At 38.8% G+C, this 19246-nt stretch overlaps 3 protein-coding genes and 1 pseudogene across 3 annotated transcripts; all 4 read right to left on the bottom strand.

Moving 5' to 3' along the window:
* Positions 1–1717: 1717 nt before the first annotated feature.
* Positions 1718–4007, bottom strand: PAO5 (polyamine oxidase 5). Its single transcript, XM_021951585.2, has one exon. It carries the CDS (start codon positions 3633–3635, stop codon positions 1932–1934), a length of 1704 nt encoding a protein of 567 aa, XP_021807277.1. The 5' UTR covers positions 3636–4007; the 3' UTR covers positions 1718–1931.
* Positions 4008–6444: 2437 nt separating this feature from the next.
* LOC110751118 (uncharacterized) lies at positions 6445–7891 on the bottom strand. Its single transcript, XM_021951548.2, has one exon. It carries the CDS (start codon positions 7448–7450, stop codon positions 6914–6916), a length of 537 nt encoding a protein of 178 aa, XP_021807240.1. The 5' UTR covers positions 7451–7891; the 3' UTR covers positions 6445–6913.
* A 1446-nt stretch (positions 7892–9337) lies between these two features.
* Positions 9338–14530, bottom strand: NFC5 (nucleosome/chromatin assembly factor group C5). Its single transcript, XM_021951498.2, has 15 exons — positions 14187–14530; positions 13850–13913; positions 13486–13572; positions 13345–13407; positions 13159–13224; positions 12975–13049; positions 12721–12796; positions 12229–12454; positions 11975–12056; positions 11536–11609; positions 11281–11392; positions 11078–11152; positions 10777–10847; positions 10102–10201; positions 9338–9763 (listed from the first exon to the last, which is right to left on the bottom strand). Exons 1-15 carry the CDS (start codon positions 14420–14422, stop codon positions 9662–9664), a joined length of 1509 nt encoding a protein of 502 aa, XP_021807190.1. The 5' UTR covers positions 14423–14530; the 3' UTR covers positions 9338–9661.
* A 2267-nt stretch (positions 14531–16797) lies between these two features.
* Positions 16798–19134, bottom strand: LOC110751043 (cytochrome P450 736A117 pseudogene; annotated as a pseudogene).
* Between the last annotated feature and the right edge of the window lie 112 nt (positions 19135–19246).

Here is a 19246-nt window from a genome sequence, read left to right as displayed (position 1 = left end):
TGATAATTGAAAAGCACAGGTAAGTTAATATGGTTTGTACCAAAATGCACCATCATTAAGCAAAGGCTTGTAATGATGATTAGAGACAGATTTAGCGTTAAAGTAAGTAATTAACAAGTTTGATTAATTAGTCAGTGGGTGAGGTGGGGTTGGGTGGTGCAGAGCAGAGAAATGGAGAGATTCTCAGTTGTTTGTTTATGAAACTAGACAAGGACTTGGTGACAGATGGTCTGTGATATGCTCAATCATCAAGGCTGATTGAAACCCACAAGAGGTAAAAAGAGACAGCAAGTGGGGCAAACCAGTTTTTTTTTTTTTGTTGTTGCTTTTTTTTCTGGGAAGAGACTGGCAAATCTTACAATAATAGAGGCTCTATGAATTGCCCTTGATTTGACCACACACACACACAAACAGAGAACTTGCAAACAGATTGGCCTATAGCATCCAAGCCAAAAGGCTCAGCAGCAGCTTGTTCATTTCATTTCAGCGCAGTCTCCCTCAACAAACCTAGTGCCTTAAATCATGTGATTTGTTGTTTACTGATTTTGTAATGGTGGTGGAAAATCTAGCTTGGTCAATTATTAAGGCTATGTGGGTCTTCTTGGAGGGCAAGCAAAACCATAGATTAGAATCAGGAGAGGCAATCCAACGGATGGGATCGATATTAATATGGTATATCATCAAAGCATGTTTGGACAGAAGAATCTGCTGTAAATATTTAGGTTGTTGTTGGTGTTGTTGCTTCTGGCCAGTCATTTTCTGTCTCTACCCAATGTATGGATTTTTGCTCTGTAGCCAAAATCCAATAGTACCAAGTGGGTAGCTCACTGCTATTATGCATTAAGAGCTAACTATCTCAGTGTGTGTTGGCAAATCTCACACAAATACACATAGCAGCTGTGCTTAGGTCATTCATTCACTTGCGAGTGGGTACTCACGAGCGTCAATGCATATTAAGTTTCTCTTGCATCAACGATTGAGAGTTGTCCACGTCTATAGCTCAGACGTATACATAATCTTCTCCACTTCTATCTCATTGTTAAAGACAATATGGTTTACTGCTACGTATGACTGACCCCTTTAGGCCACTACAACACAAAATTTACCAAATGGGACCTCAGAGTTGTAGTTCTATTCTATCCCACCATCCTGTGAAACACCTACGCTTTAGCTAGCTCATTGGTTGCCCCAAAGTTGTCAAACGTCTAACTCTAGCAAGGAATGCAAATGTGGCTTAGGTCAGTTGACCTCATTTTGTTTGAGTTTGAACTTCCTTCTCGTACATTAGAATAGTTTAGAATACCGTCATTGTCAAATCTATTTAACCCCGAAAAAAGAAAAGAAGAAGAAAAAGAAAAACTCTATCAAGGATATGTTGCCTTGGAATTCCATCGTAGAGAGAGAGAGAGAGGTAAACTCTTTATATGGATTGAAGAACACAACGTCATTGGCTGTGAAACAACGTGTCAGTGCAGGAAAGGAACGGATGAAAAGAAATGCAGCTGGAAAGAGCGGGTTTATCGGATCCTGTCCATTGAGCATTCCAAAATAGACACTTGGTAGGGAAGAGAGGTGGCATCCAAAGCTTTCTTGTTTTTGTACTTCTCAATATCATATAATACTATCTCATGAGATTGAGAGGCACATGTGGTTTTGCCTTGACGAAGAGAAGCACAAATGAAAACAAAGAAGAAAAACTGCATCTCACACACAATCAGAGAGAAAGCAATGGAAAATCAAAGTAACTTCTTTAATCCATGCAGTACATCTAGCAACTTGTCCCCATCTCTCTCTCTCTCTCTCTCTCTCTCACTTCTCTCTCTCTGATCTCTCCTAAAGAAAGAGAAACAAAGATGTTCTACATGAAAATGAAAATAATTAATATCATAGCAATAAATGTGCAAAAATAAATAAAAGTCCTACTAAGTCCTCTAAACCCCAAGATGGTGATAATGTTGGAGAAGCCTATTGGCTTCTCTAAGACCACTAAAGTAAGCTCCATGGGTGGTAGAATAGTGGGTTCTGTGTGTAGCTTCCCCTGCAAACAGAATTTGAAGTGGAGGGGAAGTAGCAGGCTCATCACCACAACTGTTCAACTTTGGCAATGGCTCTGCCATGGTGTCCAAATCCTCACCACTTGATCCAACAGCAACATAAGAGTAGGATCCTAGAAACAGAGGATCATTACCCCATTGACTCTTCAAAACCTTTGCAATTTTTACTTCAGAGTTCTCTTGTGAATTCACATTCCCATTGCATAGTTCATGGGAATGACAATTTTCTTTCTCTTTCTTTTGGGGTTTTGACAGAAAGCTAGAGACTGTTGCTGAAACCCCATTAATGATCTCTTCATCTTTGAGTGATTCAAGCTCAAGTGCTTCTTTCCCTGCAAACCAAGATAGCAGAACGCTGGAATTGTGATAGAGTGGACAAAGAGAAGCTGTCTTCCTCATCCACCATGGGATCTTTTTATGCCTGAATTCTGAGTCTGCTCTATGAAAAACCATTTGTAAAAATGGAAACTTACTGAAGTCTTGGCCTTTTGTAGCATGGGTAGAGCTCAGTTGCAGAAACAGCTTGTTAACAACACCAAAACCAAGCCTTGATATTGCCTCAGTCTTGAAAGAAGGCAAGGGAGGATTGAACATACCTGAATCTTGTTGAATTGAAGCTTTAAGGACCCCCAAAGAAACTGTAACAATAACATGATCAGCCAACATAACTGACCCATCAGAAAAGTGTAGCTTCACAGGCCTTGTGTCATCATAACCATTGTTGATATGAGTCTCTGGCTGCTGCCATTCAATTTTTGTGACCTTTCTGCCTAACTGGATCAACCCAGGTGGCAGAACAGAGGCAAGTGATTGAACTATGCTCAAGTAGCCTTTAGCAATGGTGATTTCTTCGCCTGGGAACATACGGTACTCGCTTTCTGCACTATAATCCAGAGTTAACAAGTCACCAGCTGATGTATAAGTCCTTTGGGTGCTCTCATGCATTGCAAAGATGGCTTCTTCCAGCAACCTTCTGCTCCAATTTCCATAACCATTGAGCTTCAGCTCCTCATCTTGGTTTTTCTTTGAAACCCAATAAGCCTCAAGGCCCTGCCTTAGGAAAGAACCAACACTGAGCTTCCCAAGACCGCCATTGCTTGTGCAAACCTCGGAAGCTTTATCTCCAAGCTTACCATATTCAACATCACCATTGCTCTCTGTTTCAGTACTTTCATCAAACACCTTCTTCCCCTGAGCATAATCCATCAAGTTCTTGAACAGAGATGAAATGGGGTCTACCAGAGTGGGGTTTAGCTCAAACCCACATTCAGCAATGGTCTTGGGCTCATCAGAGGACCCATCCATGCACTCCCATGGCTGCTCAGACTCAAGTGCATGGATTTCTTGAGCAATTTTGTGAACTGGGCTGCCTCCAATGCCATGGATCCAAGTGGCGCCCATCTCAATCCGGTCACCACCAAACTCTGATGTGTTGATTCTGCCACCAATTCTTGACCCACCTTCCACAACACAGAGCTCAAACAAGTCCTTGGACCCAGTAGCAGTGAAGAGCTTGTTAGCTGCTGTCACACCAGCCATTCCTGCTCCTATTATCACAATCCTTGATTTCTTGGCCACCATTTTTGTTCCTAACCTCTGCTGCTTTCAACAACACACAAAAATGACAAAAGGGTATTTAGAATTTTTAGACAAAAGAAGAGTGAGAAGAGAGAGAAAAAGAAGAACTGTGAGGTGAGGTGATATTGAGTTACTGATGAGGATTTTATAAGGATCTCCCATGCCCACTCTTTGTTTCTTTTACATATTACTGCATTTTTCTTTTTCCCTTTGTTTCTTTTTATTATTATTATTATTTTTCTAATAAAGACAGGGCTCTACTTTTTTTGAGCTCTCTCTACAACTCAACTAGTATGGCTCATACCCAAAACACCAGTCTCTCTATGAAATCTTGTCCTAGTATCTCTCATTGCCACTTCCATTTATGTCCAAAATATCATTATTCTTCTGCACTCATTTGAATTCTGATTAGCCATAAAGATCTCAGCAGGCATAGTTACCGAAGGCAAGGGCAAAATAAATGTCATCATATGTGATGATGCCCAGGAACATCTGAAACTTCAAAAGGTTGACAGGGCCTTTCACCAACCTTCACATGAACATTGAGCGAGGGACACCCCACCAACTCAGCAATTCAACGGTCCTGATCGGTTGATGAACCGTCATTCGGTGGTTCACGACTCATGACTTGGGTTTTTTTATCATGAATGTTCGTATTTAACTTTCAGATTGACCTGTTCTCTATGGTTCATGACTCGGCAGATTTTTCTACCATGCATGTTCGTATTTAACTTTCAGATTGACCTGTTCTCTGTGGTTCATGACTCATGACTCGGCAGATTTTTCTACCATGCATGTTCGTATTCAACTGTTAGATTGGCGAGTTCACTGTTCTCTGTTCATTGACTTGTGCTGTGTTTCAAATAACTCCATCACCGAGTTCACTATTCTCTGTTGGGATTTGTCTACATTTCGTACAAGATCTATTCAAGTCTATAAACCCTAAACAATAGCCTGTTGTGGTCAACGTATACTTTGAAAATGAATGGGTAAAGGTGACAACGGAACGAATCTTGGTGGCCATCAGCACCATGATGACATTTATTACTATGACCCAACGTTATTATTATTTTAAACTCTATGCCACAGGCATACATATAGGTTTATCAGTTGCTTTCACAACTAAAATGTTCATGGTTCAATACTTTCAATTGTTTACCATATCCAAATTTTCTTCTAAATCTTCATCAAAGGTAGTGCAGATTTGACAATATATATACATTAACAAACGCATTGGAATGACAGGATTTTGTGCTGATTTCTTACAGTTCAAAATTTTATTCCCTTCGATTAAAAATTGGAACGAAGTTAATCATCTTGTTCAGTCAAAGCTTATAGCACCACATTGATGACAACTTCGCACCACATTGATGACAACTTCTTATAAGATGGGGTTCTAGTTATTTTATAGGTTACCTGCTTTAGACTAAAAAAATTTACACATAACGGGTGTATACGTCATCTATCTTATCATGTTAATAGAACTTTAACACGTGACTGAGAGAAAAATATATGCTTGTTAAATGTAACTAAAACAAGAAAAAAAAACATTTGAATAGGGCGTTTTGAGGAAGAAAAAGTAATTCATTATTGATAGTTTGCTTTTACAGAGAATGACATGGATGATTGAGACCCAGCAGTTCACTTTTTTTGATATGAGGAATTGATAGGAGAATGATGGGATTGGGATGGGGTGGCCATCCATTGATATGATTGCCTAAAATTGTTTGTTGGGTTTCACTTTTTTTAACAAGAGTTTTTCTCGCCACTTTTGAACATTACTATTTCATTGAAAAAAAATGTCATGTATTATGATGATTGTGTATTTTAAAAACAATTTATACGTATAAAACGTAAAACCCTTTGCATGAAATGATAATATTTCGAACAACCTATTTGTTAAAGGGCTAATCCCCAAGAGATTAGGGCTAATCCCCAAGAGATTAGGGCTAGGGTTCTTGAGCCGCAAATTGTCCCCTTGTTTAGTTGTTAGGTACCCCCTACGTTTTTTTCTTTTATAAAAATAGGGAAATTTGTTTGTTTGATGCTCATAGAGCTCGAAGTGGCTAGCTTCCTAGTGATGCCTAGCTAGCTAGAGACTAAGAGACCCAACCACTCATATTTATAGACAATAGATTCACTCTCTTAATCAACTTTAGCTTTCGAAGATGTTAAAGTGACGATGGTTGGTTAGGGAATAATTTGGTCATCAAATGATGCGGAGCAGCGGAGGAGAGAGGAAAAGTAGTCCAAACAAAGCTTGTTTTAAAATGAATGGAATAGAATAGAGTTACTTTCTTTCGAGTACAAGCGATTGGGGGTGGGGGTTTACACAAATATTCATTGGATGTTTAGAGGTTTCCAAGAGCTCAACCAACTGAGCTATACCACACTGGCAACATAATTCCTTCCTTATGATAATATTTGGCAGTGTTGGTGGTGATCGCATCCTCCGTTATCATATTTTCTGTCAAGTCTTAAAGGAAATTAATGGGCCAATGAGACCAGATGAGGCCCAAATTCCAGGATGATTGGAGTGTTGGGTTTTGTCCCAAATCCTAATGATAATGACAGTGTGGGCAACAAAGCAGACCCATAGCATTTCCAAAATTGCCACTGGGCCGATGTTCATTTCGGCCCAAGAATTAACTCATTTGGACCCACGCACTTCAACATAAGATCGGAGCCCATTCCACAAGTCCATAATTACCTCATTATATATCCATTTTCTTGGTTCTTCGTTAAGGAAATCAAATTAAATAACAAAAATGAAACCGATAAGATAATAATGCTCCAAAACCAAAACCAAAACAATAAAATCATAAAATAATTGCAAAGAAATTTAAAGGCAAATATATTTTCAATAAAACTCTGTATTTGTTCTTTTTGCAGTCAGCTCAGCACTGTACGTACTACTACTACCAGACGGCCACATGCACACGCCATACCCAAAATGAACATTTCACCTTTTCTTTTTCTTTTTTCTCTGTGTACCCCCTAAATTGCTAATTGACAATCCTAATAATATCCTATTCTCTTCTCTTTTATCATCTGTAGCTAGCTTCCTGCAGAAGACTACTCTGAGTCTGTGTAGAAAATAAAACGCACCTACCCCTCTGGCCATGCCGCCTTTCATAAAAACCCATTTCTTCCTAAACCCTCCAAAATTCATTTCCATACCCCCCCGTCCCATGTTGTTCAGTTTGAGAGACAACAAACAACACACACACTCTGCCACTGCGAGAGAGAGAGAGAGAGAGACACAGAGAGAGAGAGAGAGGTCAAAATAGGTCTTCCCCTATGAACCTCGCCAGCGCAGCATCATCCCACTCTGCCTCCATGTCCAACCCGCCACCACGCGCCGCCTCCTCGATTACACCACACGCGCCGCCCTTCTCCTCATTCGCCTCCTCCATCAACCACCTATCAAACTCCAAACCCATAACCTCCGCTCCAATGCCTAGCCCGCCACCGCATATGTCGACTCCCGCCATGCACGTCGACTCCAGCTCCGAGAACGACGACCCGCAGCTCTCCTCGTTGACGTTGACGTTGACGGTGAAGTACGACGACGGCGAGTACGGGTCGTTGATGAACCTCACCTTCGCCCCAGTAGTACAACTAACACCGTTGTCCGCCGCGTCCAGAAGCTTCATCACCTCGTTGAGCGTCTCGTCGGGTTCGTTGAACAGCAGAGTCAAAATGTCGTCGTTTTGATCTCCTTCCATCTCCAGATCTCGCTGCCTCTTCACCGCCTTCTCCTCCAACGCTTCGTCTCCTCCAGGCCTCTTAAGCGTTCCCCTGTCTGTGTCCTCCATGAGAGAGAGAGAGAGGTAGAGAGAGAGTGTGAGTGTACGGAGAGAGGCAGAGTGTGGAGGAGAGTGTGGGGTGTGCCGTATATATATTTGAGTGGGACTTGACGTTTTACGTACAGTTCGGTGAGGCTGTGCAGCCAAAATTCCCAATTTCGTCCCCCCTACATCGAAAGTGGTGAAGAATTACCAAAAAGAGGGATCGTGGGCCCCATATTTGGTGGGTCCAGCTGTCGACGACTTTGCGATAATCTAAACCGTTGAAGCATACGCACCTGGACGATCCGACGGGGCGGGTTCCGTTAAAGATTTGGTGCTGGGTAGGGAGGCTTGGTGACGTGGCGTGCAGTGGAGGGAAAGGATGGGAAGGAAAGGTAAAAAGCGCGTTTTTAATGTTGTGTAGTAAATAACTGGAAACGGTGTGTGTTAGTAGGAGCCTTCGCGAGAAAAGAGAAATTTTTTGTACCCCTCCGTTTTGATGTGCCAAAAAGAATGTCTTGGAAAGATGGCTCTTTTGGACATCGAATTCATTTTACTCTTATGACCAAAAAAAAGCACCCAAAAAAAAAAGTGGACGTTTTTGTTGTAATAAGCATGAGTCTAAAGGGGTTTTAGTTTATGGATTAGCAATTGGTGCTTAAGCTTGTCATGTGAACATTTGAGTAAGAAAGTTCGTAAACAAAAAATTAAAGGTGCAAGTATCATGGTTTTTCGTCATCTAATCATTTAGATAAGGAAGTTGTCCAGGTAATTCCAAAGTTAAGTTGTCATACTATGAATTTGAGTCATTTCGGTATAGTCTTGTTTAGAAATTTTATGGATTTGTCTGGCAACACAACGCAATATGCTAGATAATTGTGGTTTTTCATGCTATTAAACTTTCCATTTAAAAAGTCCCTAATAAGGAATCATCTTGGTTAAATTTGGTAAGAATTAAGCCGTGCAACGTAACATACCAGATAATTGTGATATATCAATATCAAATGAACAAGTCAAATCATTCACCATGTTCAATCTTATCCAAATGTGGTCCTAATTACCAATTAGGTTACGTCACGTGCCAAATAAATAAAAAACCGTTACTCCACTAAGGGTCCATACAATCTCGTTGCCAACGAGATCTAACCCACTGAAAAAGGGTGATGACTTGCAAACCATAGGTCTTAGGTTTGAAATCTCATGGCCCTTCTGGTAGTGTGTGTTAGAAACTCTCCTCTCCCTTATAGTTTAGACTACTGCTTGTATAATATATATATATATATATAAAATCTCATTAATTCTTTATATAAGAAAAGGGAAAAATAGGATTCAAGTTGGGGAAAGGGATTTGGACTTTATTTAGGGTTATAACACTAGTATACAATGGTACCTAGGATATAATAGATGAGTTTGGTTTTAAAAATCTAAAGTTTGAAGTGTAGCTCATGTTCGTCACTAGGCATACAAAACCATTATGCCTTGCTTATCTCTCTCACCAATAGACACAATAGTCGAAAATTTGGCGTTCTCATAATTCTAGCCTAAGAAATTGGAACATCCCATTTCTGACAAAATGATCCAAACATGTTATATGAGGTTAGATGTTTCTTCCATCGCGATTACTAGACTCATAATTGGTCTAATTTAGTTGAGATAATTTGGTCCAGCTCGATTATTATTATTATTATTATTCTAAGATAATTGGGCTTAACAAAATATTGTACCCTTTAACTGCTTGTCACATCATTTCACTTGTCTTGATGGATAAAGAAATGGACTCACTTTATGTGTGAAATAGTTTTTAATCACAAACAGAAATGTCAGTACGAAATCTGCTGCAAATCCACCAACCGACATTTCCATTATTAAAATCTTAATCAAAATAAATAAATAAAGACATCTACCACAACGAGATATTTGCCCCTCTTAAGGCTTGTGAATAATCACGTCCAATCCAATAAAAATTAAAATCTCTGATGAACATGGCCGAAAAGAGTGAGCCATGCTTCTAGTTTAAAGATCCCTAATCCCAAGCACGGGTCAAACACGGTCCCTAATCCTAAACATGAATTTTCTCCTCTCATCATAAACCACCATATCCAATAAGCAAATATTACAATCACAGCAGACCTAGAAAACCATCCTACCTCTCTAACATAAAAGAGCTTAGATTCATTCAATAAGCTTGCTACTGAAATTTTTTCCCACGAATCTAAAAGTGCACTTGACACTCAACTCTCAAGGCTTTGAAGCACAGGAAACAACATGGGACTTGAACTTCTCAAGCTCTGCCAGAACCTCCTCTTCAGGTCTGTAGATCAGGTCACTCATTCGCCATATCTGAAATTAATTGTCAGCTTCAGAAATCAGTTTCCATTGTCAAATCAAAGGGTAATTTCTTTTTTAACTAGAGAAAGGTTTCAAAGGAAAGGGTAATATATGGGAGGAAGGAGGGAGGGCATAAGGGTAAAACACATCATGCGTACACCAGAAAAAACTAGGTTCAAGCAACATTCTTTTTCTTATCATGTTTAACGCTTCATATTCATCTCATATGGTTTCTCATTATTGCTCCCTCAGCTTTCAAAATATATTTCTTTCAATTTGTTTTATAAGAAATAATTTATTACGGGTAAAATGAAACCCTTCCAATGAGGTAAAGAAGAACATTCTGATACCTGCAATGTCCCCCCTCCACCAGTAGTATCACAGTCATCAGACACACTAACGATGGTCCATGGATCGGATGCATTCCAATGGAAATCAACAACTTTGTCCCTGATGAAGTAAAGAAAACCATGAGAGAGAACTATGAGAAACTAAAAGGAAAAAATAACGCTAGACTATTCAAATTATAAAATTTCACTTGAGAAAACTTCAGTACTATTTACCAGGCAATACCAAACATGCTCTAGATATAACCATTAAAAAATCATTCAGAGCCAAACAATTTTAACAAACCTAGAAGACTAAGCAATAAGGTACGAGATAGATAAAAGGTTTTAGACCACTATCATGTCCACCTCTCTCGAGAAAAAGCCAAGGAAGACAAACAGAACATTTCCCCAGTTTGGCAAATCATGTTAGCAGAGTAAAATTTCCAACAAACATTTGATGCAAAGGTCAAACTCAAAATTTCAGAGAAAATGAGATAATTACAAGATCATGTTTTCATCACATACTGTTTACTGACCATATGAACCTAAAGACATATAGGTGGCATGGAAACAATATAAACTCTGGTATGATTCCCAACTAACCGAAACCAAGAAAGATAGAAAGTCAAGTGAGATGCAAAAGAAAGAATCCTGTACCAGACACATCAAAAGCTAAGTAAAGAGATAGTCTCGAACCTGTGCCCAGCATGCTGGAAAAACAGACCAGGTGGAGAACTCGGGCCTTTGGTAGTTCGCTCCTTACTTACCTGCAAGTTATTGTGTTTGCAAAAAGTTATCACAACTTCTGACTAATTGAAGTAATGGGCAGAGAAATAGAGAAGGTGAAACTCAAAGAAGCGGCAATCCACTCTCATAAGAACACAACAAAAAAATTATTTAGAAACACTTTTTTCATCATGTCAAAAAGTTGATCGAATTTAAACTTACAAGATTAACATATAAATCAAACCACTGTACATTCTGAAGGCCACCATACCTTCTCATAATCCCAAATGTTTAAAAGACCATCTTCTGCAGAGCTTCCAAAGACAGACGATTTGTCTGGACACCACTGAAATATAAATGTAATTTGGTAAAAACAACAGATACAGACCTGCAGTTCTTGCAAAAGATGTACTTCCCATAGAGCATAATTTTTTAAGAAATAGAAAATAGCAAGCCATGCAGTATAATTATTACCTGGACACAAAGAACAGCTGCTTTGTGACCCTCAAATTTATAAATAGGTGCCCCAACTCCACCAGAAGTGAGATTTCGGCGATCAAACAAGCGAACTGAATTATCTGCTGACCTGTTAAGAAATCATACCAGCATAGATGTATTAACAAGTGTCATATCTTCTCACAGTTCAAGCCTTAAAGCACAACAAAAAAAAATAAAAAAAAAGGATTAGAAAAGCAGCAAAACTGAGAGAAATATGCCATTAGCATGTACCCTGTTAGAATAAGGTTATCATCATGGGGATTCCAATCAACACAGTGAAGATCAGCATTATGTGCTTTTTCAACCTGATAATCAGAAACAAGAACAGCCGAAATGTACAATAAGTAGAAGGCAAAATTACGCTTAAAGAAAAAGACATCTGCCAAGATTAATGATAAGAGATATTTAGGAAGATCTAACACCCAAAAAACGTACTCCTATAGGCATGTTAGTATTGATGATTAAGCAGTAATCTTCAAACAGAAAAATAGTTACATCAAAGATATATGCTGCAAACTGACACTACTCAGCCAAATTCTACATGTATACCAGTTTATTCACCCAACTCCGAAGTATGAAGCCTTTTAGCATGTGCAGAGGGACTGAAAATCCATTCCAAAGGCATATGAAAAATTAAAGGAGAGCCAAAAAAAAGGATGAGATGCATAACCTTTGTGGCAGGGCTAGAGCCCACACGTGCATCCCATAATATGAGGCAGGAATCGTCACCAACACTACAGAACTCCTGTGAACTTCAGTAGAGATGTAAAATCATAAGAAATAAAAGGCCACATCCTTAGAAGATAAATTGCAACTACTATGGTTTAAATTGAATAGAGTTTCCATGTCTTTAGTAGTTTGATTGAATCTTGGTCAGCATAAAAGAATTTATAAAGGCTTGGTAAATGAGAAGATGTAATTTACCTAGATGGGCAAAATGCCACATCTTCAACTGTATCCTCATGCCCATAGTAGATTCCTCGTGGTGCAACAGAAGGGCCATCAGCAGCTTTATCATTACCATCCCCAGGCTTTGAGTTTTGTTTAATAATTGACCCACCAGATCCTGGAGACTTGGTTGCTGCTGGATCTGTGGTAGCTCCTGATATATGGTCCTGAATACTCCACAAAACCACTGTTTTGTCCTTCCCTGCAATAAAACATTTTTTCAGTGAAAAAGAAAGAGCCTTCATAGAATACATAATCTAATTTCTCATAAGCCCAATAACAATGAGAATAACAATAGTGAGATGAGTTCTTGAAATCAATCGCAAACTAAAACATACAGCATCCAGTCATCAAATTTCATAGTAAAAAGAGCAAATTATATAAACAAAAACCTACATACATTAGGCATAGTTAAATCATTTAACAGCATCATTAAGATTCAAAAAACAAAAGAAAAAATTTCCCTACCTCCAGACAGCACATATGGTTCAGTTGGACACATTGCAAGGGCAAATTCTGCATTATCTTGATGTCCAGTCAAAATCTGAAAGGAGAAAATAGTCAAACAGGTTCTATATCTTTCAATTGAACAAACATAGTTAGCAGTAAATCACACAAGTCTTGAAAGGGTCCAACATTTAAAACTTGTGGCTCTCAAAAAAAAATGAAAAGTGAAAAATGAAAAATTTAGGTAAAGAGATACGTGGCAAAAAAAAGCTTACCAAATCCGGGCGTGAACTTGTGGCTCCAAGGACAGCATGACGGTTTGGTTGAGCTTCCACATCCCAAATAAGAACCTAAATTTTGGCAAAATTTAGAAGTGATTATAACTTCAAAAATGAACCAAAACATATAAAACAAAGAACATAACACTATCATCCAAATTAATAAATAAAAAACACTTACATCAGGGCTATCTGTATGTGTGGCCACTATCTTAGTGTTCTGTGGAAGTTCTCTGATTCTGTTTATCTGTCAAAATATATGAAAAGATTACTAAAGAGGAAGTAATTGCAAGCTTCCAAGATCACCAACTTATACCCAAAATGAGAGAAGAAAGAATCAATGACTTAACACGTGCATCATTCATACCTCTCCAGGATGTATGATGGTCTTGTACTTCTTAACAAATGGTGAGCGGGCTTCTTCATTGAACTGAAAAATGAAGTAATTAATAATGATATTCATAGAAGAGTTAAGCTACAAGCAAAAAATCAAACCAATCACAAATACCTGAGATATATGCTCTGCAGCGGCAACTCTAGGTTTGACAACCTCGCAGTTTGCAATAACCAGCGTATTTGGAACACTTCCATCAGTCTGACAACGAAACAGAAAAAAGGATATTCTTTTAAAGAGAATATAACCTTAGTAAAATTTAGTATATATCTCCAGGATCAACATCACAAAAAATTTGTGCTTTAGCGCAATATAGTAACTTTAACCATTTCAAGTATGATTTATGAGTTTCAAATCCAAACACAGAATTTGTGCTTTCAATTATATAAAATTCAAGTGAAGTTCATGTGTTGCAACACTTCGTGGGAGGATATTCAAAATTAACTGTGGTAATCAAAATTGAGATGAGCAAGCTTACCTGCTCAGAAAGGTAGAGACGCTGGCGATTCTTGTATGTAGCTTGCTCGAGCTGAGGACCCCACCTGGCCAAAACAGGAGCAGATATACAATGCTTATTAAAAAAAAAGATGCAGCAGATTTTTCACTATCCATTTGCCTCACAAACCCTAAAAACCAGAAAAATCAGATACACGGAAACAAAAAACCTAAATTTTGAGCAAAAACGAACTGCACAACTGACAATGAGGTCTCATAAAAACCCCAAAACCCCAAAACCCCAAAAATAGGGTTAGAAAAAGTTAGAGAGAGAGAGAGAGAGAGAGAGAGAGAGAGAGAGAGAGAGAGCGAGAGAGTACCGGCAAGAGAGGGAGGGCCAGACGAGGTTGTGGTTAGCGAGCCAGTCGTAGAGGACAGGGACGAGTGACTTCCACTGAGTGTACTTGTCGTCGACGGTGGCTTGTTGGTGGGCCTTCTTCATCTTGGCCTGCTGTTGCTGGTCGTCCTTCTTTTCTTCCTTGGGCTTGGGCTTTCGGCCCCGAGTCTCCTTCTTCTTCACAACTCCGACTTGTTGCTGCTGCGACTGAGCGTCCATGGCTACTCTGATTTGCTCTGCTTCTCTGAGTTTGGCAACGACTTCGACTAAAAACCCTTGATTTTACTTCCCACTTTCTCTCTCTGGCTCTGTTTCAAATTGGGATGCGACTCCGGTGGTCCACCCCACGCACTTTTAAAGTGGACGATACACACGCGCCATGGAAATTTCTTTTTTTGGGAGAGGGGGGAAATGTACATAAATATATATGGCACTGTGAATAATATGAAGGATTGTTTGTAGGTAGAATTTTTTTTTTGAAGAACGAAAGAAAAATTACAAGGAAAATTGCGAGGGATTCCAATATTTCTATGATCAAACAATAATCTCATAGTCACCTTAATTGGGAAATTAGAAAATGAAATACAAAAATTCTGTTTATGTTGACCCATATTAGCAAAAACATCAACAACCATGTTTCGTTTACGAAACAAGCACTAAAATATTAGAAATCTGAAGCTATTGAAGAAGATGTTGGATGTTGTGAAAAACAATGAAAATTGACAACGGTGGTGAACCATTTTTCTGTAAAAGACTAATTAGAATTTGTGGTAAAAATAATGTCAATTGATAGTCACATGTGTGTTTATAGGAACTTTGTAATTGTGTTACATACACATTATTCAGAAGAAGAAAAATTATGCGAATAAATAATGAGAAATTTTATTGGGACCCAACAATTTTGTCTTGACACCCAAAAATTTGAATCCATTATTACTAGTTTAGGGTTGGGTGGTTTTATGTTTCATCAATCGGTCCCATTGATCGGTTCATAATTGTATATCATTTTGTACCCTTCTAGCTTATGATTTGGTTATGTTATTGAATTAAACTTGTGCTTTTAATCCATTTTCTGTTTTGATAAGTCCATAATTTCATACACTTGCTTGCCTTCTTTACTTAGTGATTTTGCTTAGTTTCTATTTATTTTGAGTCACTTACCTCTGTTTGTGTGTTTTGTAGGTTAAGATAGCAAGAGATCACATTTGATGCAATCCATGCATGTTAAGGGCTGATTGGCATAAGAGCAAGAGCTTAAAGACAAAACCAAAGTTGGGCCACACTCCTTGTCAGTCCAGTTTCGTAAGTCACCTTGCAGGTCTCATTTCAGCAATCTTTACAACTCGGATGAGGAGACATTCTTCATAGAAGTTGTTCAATTGGGTGTCTAGTATAACATATCCAAAATTCAGCCCAATTGAACATATGTGGAGTCCTTAGCCCGTCCAACACTGAACCATGCTCAGGAGGATTTGCAGCTGCCAGCTTTGAGCCTTGTCTCCTCCTTTAAGCCATGTGCCTCACCCATGCTGAAATTGACTTTGGATCCAACATAATGAGTGAAGTGGAGAGGCATTCCAGCTATGAAAGTCTAAAGGATCAAGTTGGTACATGATGGAGCTATTAAAGAGAAAGCATGTGCATGCATGTAAAGCATAAATGAAATGAAGTCAATTCCAGTCTCTGTTCGGCAGCCAAATTGAAAGGCCCAAAACGCACACTTCGACTGCTCCGATAGGAATACTTTCTTCATAGAAGTTGTTCCAATGGGTGTCTACTATAACATATCCAAATTTGAGCCCCATTGGATAAGTTTTGAAACCTCTGGCCTTCCTACACCAAGTCTGGTTCAGAAGACTCGTTTTTGTTCAACAACCAAAAGAAGACCACATGGGTTGGCAGCAAAAGGCAGCCACAATTGATCACCTTTGATCCCATGTGAAGAAAGCTTGAGGTGCAGCAAAAGAAGTATGAGATGAGATTGATTCCAACCACACTAACATAGACAAGATGAAGTGTGAGTTATGGGTTGTATTAAAAGAGGAATGGTGGTGTTGGATTTCATCATGTTGTTCCTCCCTCTTAGCCCTATAAATAGAGAAGCCTTCAAGCTTCAAAACACACCCCAAGGGGGGGAGCTCTCAAACACTTCTCTAGAGCTCCCTTCCCTTCTCTCCCTCAAATTCTCTTAGTTTCTCTTTCTAAGTTTTCAATTGTTGTAATGAAATTCTGAAATTCTGATTAAGTTTTTCTTAGTTTCACTTTACTTTTCATTGCAATGTACATTCTTTCTTAAGTTTCAAGTTTAATTAGTTTCCAAGTTTCAATTATGGTTTTTGTTCTTATTCATTATGCTTATAAGTTAATATGCTAGTTTGAATGATTGATCACCATTTAGGCTTGCATGTTAGCTATCTTGGTTTGAATTAAGAGTATACACCATGCTTTAATTCGAATTGAACTATGAGTAGGAAGAGTATGTATGGACATTCGACAACAGGGATTAGATACATACTTGGTTGTTTAAATTGTTCTTCTATGCTTAATGGGTTCCTAATGCTTAGTTTTAGGTTAGACAACAAATGATCAAATTAGGGAATTAGGAACACAAGGTTATGACCAAACACCATGGCTTAATCATACTTTAGCTAGAATCAATCCGTTAATCTAATTGAACTTGGGAACTTATTTGCTTGAGTTATTTCCTTTTTTCTTGTTTTATTTATTTTCTTTTTCATTTCTATTTTGTGTAGGGGAAATGAATTGGATCATTCAATCACCAATCCTCGTGGGATCGACCTCGCACTTACATATGCTATACTACCAAACGGCTCGTGCACTTGTGAGTATCACAAGTTGAGGATGCAGTTGAAACCATGTTGGTGCAGCTGAATCGAAGCAACACCCATAGTGTTAAAAAATTTCAAACCGAACCAAACCAAACCCAGCTATACTCTAGCCTATGTTGCTCATATTTATATACAAAGATTATTTTAGGTACCCTCATTAAGCAGGACGTGTTCCCAATAAAAATGACATATAATCACATAGACTTGTTCACAAGCCAAGCCAAAGAAAAAAAAAGAAAAGGGAAACAAAGGAATTCTAAAAAGGCCTAAGCTTTGGCACAGCAAGAAGAGGAACTTGTCTGTGGATGACAAGACATGTGCATTCTGTCATGTTCATTTCCTCAGCTCTTGCTCCACAAGGCAATGCCCAGTCAAACTTGTGCACAAGATTTGCCAACAAAAGCTCAATAGTGGTCATGGCAAACATTTGGCCTGGACAGCCCCTCCTGCCAGCTCTAAATGGGATTAACTGGAAGTCATGCCCTTTGAAATCCACAGCAGAGTTCAAGAACCTCTCCGGTTCATCCCACAGTGAGGGATCTCTTCCAATTGTCCAGGCATTGACAAGGACCATGGTTCTTGATGCTATGTCATAGCCCTTTATCTTCACATCTTTGGTTGATTCTCGGGGAGCCAGTAAGGGTATTGGAGGATATAGCCGAAGCATCTCCTTGATCACTGCTTTTAAGTAATGCATTTGATCTAAGTCAATTTCTGCTATGTCTGGTTTGCTATTGCCAATTCCCATAATCTCATTTTGAACTTTTTTCAACACTCTGGGATGCCTTAAGAGTCGGGTCATTACCCACTCTAGAACTGTGTTTAGTTGTATCAGTTCCACCAGCAAACATATCCTGCAAGAAAAGAAAGCAGGAAAGACAAGCTTCATTCAATTGTGCAGGATTGTTCATTTAATAAAAAAATTAGTCTGGACTTAACATTTGAATGAATTATCCACTCTGATATTGCAAAGAATCAAACCTAGAATGATTTAATGGTTGTGCAATGAATTTGAAATGCAAGGCTCAGAATACAAAGACTTAGGATTTGTCAGGGCAATGTTAAATTTTCATAAATCACTAATATCATATCACAAATCACATCAGTAGTAAGTGAAGCAAACAACTCACTCAAATTCACAGGCAATGACAACAAACAAGAGTGCTTCACAATCTCAACCAGCAAGCCCAGCTCTTCTTCTCTAAAACCTCTAAAAGACTGAACCCTTTTGTTACTGGCTGAAGCACACAGATGCTTCTCATTCTTCTCCAATGCTCACCATAAGGAGCTGTAGACACATCTTTCCCTTCATAGAGAAGCCTATCAGAAATTGCCAACTTGGGTCTGTTGGAGAAAATTGTATAATTTGTTTTCATGATCTCACAAGCTGCATCCCCAGACGCAACTATGAGCACTGGTCTGTTGCCATGATGAAGCAGCATTAGCTCACCATGGCGCTTAGCTAGCTGTTGCAGGGATCGGTGAGGGTGCATGTCCAATTGGTGGAGGTTGCCTAGTATGGGGAGCCTTGGGGGAGAAGGAGGCAGGTTTTTGTGGGGGTGTTCTTGTTGTACTGTAAATCCATTTGATGAGCAAGATTGTGAAGAAGATGAAGAGAAGAGCAAATGCAAATACTGGATTCAACATTGCCACCACTGTGCATACTGAATTGGAAACCCAGAGGACTCTGTGGAAATGGGTTCTGAGTAGTGTTCTTTATTTTGTTGTCATGCACCTTTCTGATTGAAACGCGTGTGGAAGTGGAACTACTCCACTCCTTTTCTATTTGCGAAAACCTTTACCAAATGCAGAAGACAACGTTTGACCAAAAAAACCATATGTAGAAGACGACAAGGAATTTATAAGAATCTTTTTTCAAAATCTTTGATTAAAGGTGACTTAAAACTTGTCATTGATGGTCTTATTAGACAAACTTTGATAATTTTGTATAAGCTATTTGAGTTATAGCTGGAGCAATCAGAAAATGGACTTAAATACAACCCGATTGCTGTTGGATTGAGGCTCCAAAACAATCTATCAGATGGTAATGATACAAAGGTAAAAGACTAAAAGTTAATGAGGAAATCCAAAATCAAATTTTGAATTTTGGGTTTGGGGTTGCCCACCTCAGTGCAGGTTAAGAATACTGACTGCATTTGTACTGAACTCTATATCTCATGCCCAAAGAAAAAAA

Source organism: Prunus avium, chromosome 7, assembly GCF_965620075.1.
Source record: "Prunus avium chromosome 7, drPruAviu1.hap1.1, whole genome shotgun sequence".
In the NCBI taxonomy this organism is placed as follows: Eukaryota; Viridiplantae; Streptophyta; class Magnoliopsida; order Rosales; family Rosaceae; genus Prunus; species Prunus avium.
This window is presented reverse-complemented; position numbering and strand designations above follow the sequence as displayed.

Coding starts and splice junctions, on each gene's coding strand:
- PAO5 (XM_021951585.2), bottom strand. CDS start 3,635: ATGGTGGCCAAGAAATCAAGGATTGTGATAATAGGAGCAGGAATGGCT.
- LOC110751118 (XM_021951548.2), bottom strand. CDS start 7,450: ATGGAGGACACAGACAGGGGAACGCTTAAGAGGCCTGGAGGAGACGAA.
- NFC5 (XM_021951498.2), bottom strand. CDS start 14,422: ATGGACGCTCAGTCGCAGCAGCAACAAGTCGGAGTTGTGAAGAAGAAG. Junction 11,393..11,535: donor GATAACCTTATTCTAACAGG/GTACATGCTAAT, acceptor ATTTCTTAACAG/GTCAGCAGATAATTCAGTTC. Junction 11,153..11,280: donor CAGCTGTTCTTTGTGTCCAG/GTAATAATTATA, acceptor TTTATATTTCAG/TGGTGTCCAGACAAATCGTC.